We start from the raw sequence: 4,741 nt of genomic DNA on the forward strand, positions 1-4,741 counted from the left end.
ATGGGTGCTTAGTCACACATTTTTTACTTACGATATGAAATTGGGTGTTATAAGTGATTGTAGGGAAGTTCTAAATTGACTAGTATTTTTGGAGTAATATCGCAAAGTGGCTAACACTTTGCCTAGGTCGTTACACTCTCCTTCTGCTACTCTAATATATTGCGACAACATGAGTACTAGGTTTTTCATTAACGGACCATACATATTGTTATTGATTGTCACTTTGTCTGTCATCATCTTCTTTAAGGCTCACTGCAGCTTCATTCCATTACGTCCCATGATCAACTTGCAGATCTCTTCACAAAGTGATGCAAGGTAGTTTCCCGGCTACCACACGAGTCTTTGCAAAAATTTCATTTCTCATGATTTTGACATCGGATGGAAGTACACTTAGTGACGTTGGAAAGTTGATTCAAAGGCCTAAAAAATCAAGTTGCATGAAGTTTGGCTAATTCCAAGTTCAGTACGAATGAGAAATTGAACGAGGTGATCTAGGGGACTTCTAGAAAGGCTCCTTCCAAATCTCAGTTCAAACTAGATTTGGAGCGACAAAGTGCTTGTAGCTAAACTTGGAACGAGCTAAAACTTTTACCGGTTCCTACTGGTAAATGGCTTTGTTTGAACTAGTTGTGGAAAATTTTTGTAAACCGACTTTCTTTTAAATTTTTATTAGGGTTAGGAGTCAAGGTAGTATAAATATGTTTTTTGGTCGTATAGAGCCTTAGTTTTTAATGAATTTTAATTAGAAATCAATAAAAAAAAAAAAAAAAAATAGTTGAGGAGTGATTTTCTATTTCTTTTGCCTTAATTTCATGATTGGTTCTTGGTTTAGGGTTATTGTTGTGTGTAAATATCTATATTGTTGGCCTCAATAGATAAGGAAGTCTGTCTTATTCAGAATAAGGTGTGATATATACAATATACAGTGATATTCGATCTCAACAAATTAACATATATTAACTATGGAAAAAAGAATTAGAAGTTATAGGGGGGCACCAGTACCATCCCAACTAACGTTAGTCGTCGAGCAAAAACCGTACCAGGTACAAAGCACAAAAACAAAGGTAACGAAGGAGGGCGCAGAGAGTGAAAACCGCGCCTAAAGAAGAAGGCAGTCGGTATCCTGTTTTGTACTTTGGTAATATTATATAGAGTTTGCCAAAGTGTTCGAGGTTTAAGCCAACCTTTACCGCCCCCTACCCTCCTCTCGTTTAATATAAAAAGTTAACAGAGAAAAGGGGGGCAGACGTTCTACTTTAGGCCATCTTTGCTTAACGTCACACCTAATAAATTATTGCACGGTTTCTTGACCATCCATTTGGATTCTTCCTCCTATTTTATTATTTAATATTTGCTTCTACCTTTACAGTGACCCAGCTTTCCATGCATTCCTTCACATGCACTTGCTTGCTCGCCGAAACCCTAGCTATACTCCCACCTTTCACACTTTGCCATTCATCTTATTTCTTTTTTACCATTTTGACCACTCCTTTCAAACTTTTCCCCATGCAACCTTGAGTACAGCTACAATGAAATTCAGCAAACGCATTTTTTTTTTTTTGTCACAATTTTTGCTACAACCCCATACTAATATTCATCGACATGTACGTTTTGAAAGGGGCATAAGAATTGGCTTCCAAAAGGGTTTTTTCCAAGCTACTACAGTCATTAATTTATAGTAGACTTCTCAGCAGAAAGAGAGGAGGAGCTCGGGGGGAAAGAAAAAGAAAATGTGAAAGAGAGTATGATTATAAGGCCTGGCTACTAAGAGATCGATCGAACTCATTCTAGTGTTCGTAAAAGGTTGGGCATAACATGGATCGCTTTAGTATAAATTTTCATGCAAATACAAGTTAGACTGCATGTATACATATTAATTTCTCTATTACCCACTTTTCGCAACTATTGAGGTTCTCTAATATTACCTTAATGAATCTTGTCTATTTTTCAACTATTTGGAAACTAGAGATATGATGACCATGGTTGTCAATAACATAGTGCTACATTTTAATTGGCATCTATATTATATTATATGGGTTGTGATCATTCCCTTTGGTCTAGTTAGCTAGGTGAGGAATTGTCTTGTTAAAGATAAGAAATTCTTGGACGATTTTCTTTTGAGGGTGTTGGAAACTTGGAATGGTATTGATCGATTTAATCCATCGGTATGTTGTATAGATGTTGTATACTCGAGAAATTAAGTCTAACATTTAGTTACAAAATTATGAAGATGTTGTATAGATGTCACATATATCCTACATTGTTTTCTTATATATATATATATATATTAGCGAGATTTAGTTATATATATAAGTGATTCCGTAGTGTGCCAATTGTAACAATATTAAATTAGTCTTTTTAATGGTAATAGAGTAGATGTAACTTTATTGGGGGTATGGCAAATGAAATCGGAGTAACTTAGTAATACCATCTAAAAAACATTTAAAATTCTTGTTTCTTTTATATATATATATATATATATATATATATTTTCTTCCTAATGGATACCGTAGGTGGTGAAGAAAATCGGTAAAGGGTGACATTTGTAATTTCACTCGCATCAATATATTCTTCCCAACCCTCTATATATATAGCTTCGATTCACCCCTTGAAAGCGGTTCTCCATGCGTTTATGTTGCTTTACTATTCGATCTCCATGCGTATATATAGTGTATATATATTGTTTTTAATTTAGTTGAAGAAGCATTTGTTTTTTCTTCTTGGGAATAATGGAAGATCAAGGGCAAGATCACTCTAATAATAGTCCAAGCCATGGCTCAGAGAGAAACGAACCAGTCCGGTCAAGGTGGACTCCCAAGCCAGAGCAAATCCTAATACTGGAGTCTATCTTCAACAGCGGAATGGTAAATCCTCCCAAAGATGAAACAGTAAGAATAAGAAAACTGCTAGAGAAATTCGGTTCTGTCGGCGATGCAAACGTTTTCTACTGGTTCCAGAACCGTCGGTCGAGATCTCGCCGCCGACAGCGCCAGATGCAGGCTAGCCTTGAACAAAGAAATCAGGCACAACTAATCAGTGGTGCAACTCAGTTCGAGAGTAGCTCCGCTTTGGGTCTCGGGCCTTTATCATCTGCTTTCGCTTCTGCTCCATCTTCTTGTCATCTTGGTTCCTCCTCCTCGAGTGGAGGCGTACTTATGGGCAACGATGGTGTTGATCACTGTATGTTTTCAGTCTCCGGCCAAATTAGTTTCCCGGAAATCGAGCAGGGCTCCACCGTGACGCCCGGTTTATGTACTCCATCAGATACTTTAAATTTGCAGTACCAATCTGGTAAATGCATGGCTGATTTAATACCTCAGATATTCATCCAACTCCCTTTTTTCCCCTTTCAATTCCCACATGTTAATTAGTTTACTGAAGAAAGCGCCGATATATATATATACCTGTGGTCTGAATAATCATCTACTATCCTAAATATATATATATATATATATATATATATATATTAGTTTCCCAAAAATATATAGCAAAGCTTCCAGCTTGTAATCTTTATCGAAATTCAGAAAGTTGAAAACTCTCTTTCTGATTTGTCAAGGTTAATTAGAATAAGGGCGTTGGAGACTCTTTGATGAGACAGTTTTTGTGTTTAGAGTAGTAGTACAAAAGTTTTATGCACTTTCCGTCAGACATGAGGGTTCTTCTCCTTGCACTTCTGTAAATTGTTGTTTCCTCACATCTATCATGTCAAGTCTCCACGGGAATCTTCATTTATATATATATATATTTTAGATGAATTATATTATATATATAGTTCTCCTCCTCCTTTGTGATATATCTTAATTAGTTGATTTTAAGAAGCATTTTCAATTTGTACCTGAGATGTAAAATATTTGACTTGCTAGACGTTTTACAGGATTCATCACAGTGTTTATTAATGGGGTTCCAACAGAAGTTCCAAGGGGGCCACTAGACATGAAAACAATGTTTAGTCAAGATCTAGTGTTGGTCCATTCCTCTGGAGTGCCTGTACCTATCAATGATTTTGGCTTCTTAATGCAGGGTTTGCATCATGGTGAAAGCTATTTCCTGGTAATTAACTACTTCCTCCAATTCATTAATTAATAATTACCACCCCTCATTAATTTGTTCAATTCATTGTACGTTCAATTAATTAGAATTCCTCTTATTTAGCATTTTCCACTTGTTCTTGGGGCCTCTAAGGACATGCTTGGACTATTTAAAGGGAGAAAATTATGGTTCTAATTCAAGATCTCTCTCTTAAGTACTTGGTTATTTTTATATTTAATTTTTGGTGATGTCTTGGTATATATATATATATAGTTCATGCAATCCAGAAAAGCAACTGATGAGAGAAAATTTTGGAAACAGGTTTCAAGGGCAGCCTAAGAAATAAAGCCGCACCAATCAGTCGGAGCTTCCAACTTTCTTTAATTCCTTGCTTATTCTCTCTAGCTTCTTCTTTCTTACTTCCTCCTTTTTTTCTTTTTTTTTTTCCCGTTCTTTTCTGTTTGCGTGGCTAGGCTTTATCTATGTGGTTCCGGGATACTTATAAATAAAAATGTTATTATATGATTGTTAGAGTCTAATTCTACATGCACTTGTGTTTTATTTTTTTCTTATACTCAGTTCTGCACTTCCGTTAAATCTCTTTCTTTATATTTTTTTCCTTTTTCATATCCTCGAAGCTATAATATTTAAAGTATATTACGTTATACATTGTCAACTGTCAAGTAACTTATCTGTTTATCTTCTAGTCTTT

General features: G+C 35.6%; 1 protein-coding gene across 1 annotated transcript; it reads left to right on the top strand.

Moving 5' to 3' along the window:
- The first annotated feature begins 2,636 nt into the window (after positions 1-2,636).
- LOC133874348 (WUSCHEL-related homeobox 11-like) lies at positions 2,637-4,517 on the top strand. The gene is made up of 3 exons (XM_062312245.1): positions 2,637-3,291; positions 3,875-4,050; positions 4,351-4,517. Exons 1-3 carry the CDS (start codon positions 2,730-2,732, stop codon positions 4,366-4,368), a joined length of 756 nt encoding a protein of 251 aa, XP_062168229.1. The 5' UTR covers positions 2,637-2,729; the 3' UTR covers positions 4,369-4,517.
- Positions 4,518-4,741: the final 224 nt, after the last annotated feature.

The sequence above is a fragment of the Alnus glutinosa genome, chromosome 7 (assembly GCF_958979055.1).
Source record: "Alnus glutinosa chromosome 7, dhAlnGlut1.1, whole genome shotgun sequence".
Lineage (NCBI taxonomy): Eukaryota > Viridiplantae > Streptophyta > Magnoliopsida > Fagales > Betulaceae > Alnus > Alnus glutinosa.

Coding starts and splice junctions, on each gene's coding strand:
- LOC133874348 (XM_062312245.1), top strand. CDS start 2,730: ATGGAAGATCAAGGGCAAGATCACTCTAATAATAGTCCAAGCCATGGC. Junction 3,292..3,874: donor AAATTTGCAGTACCAATCTG/GTAAATGCATGG, acceptor GACGTTTTACAG/GATTCATCACAGTGTTTATT.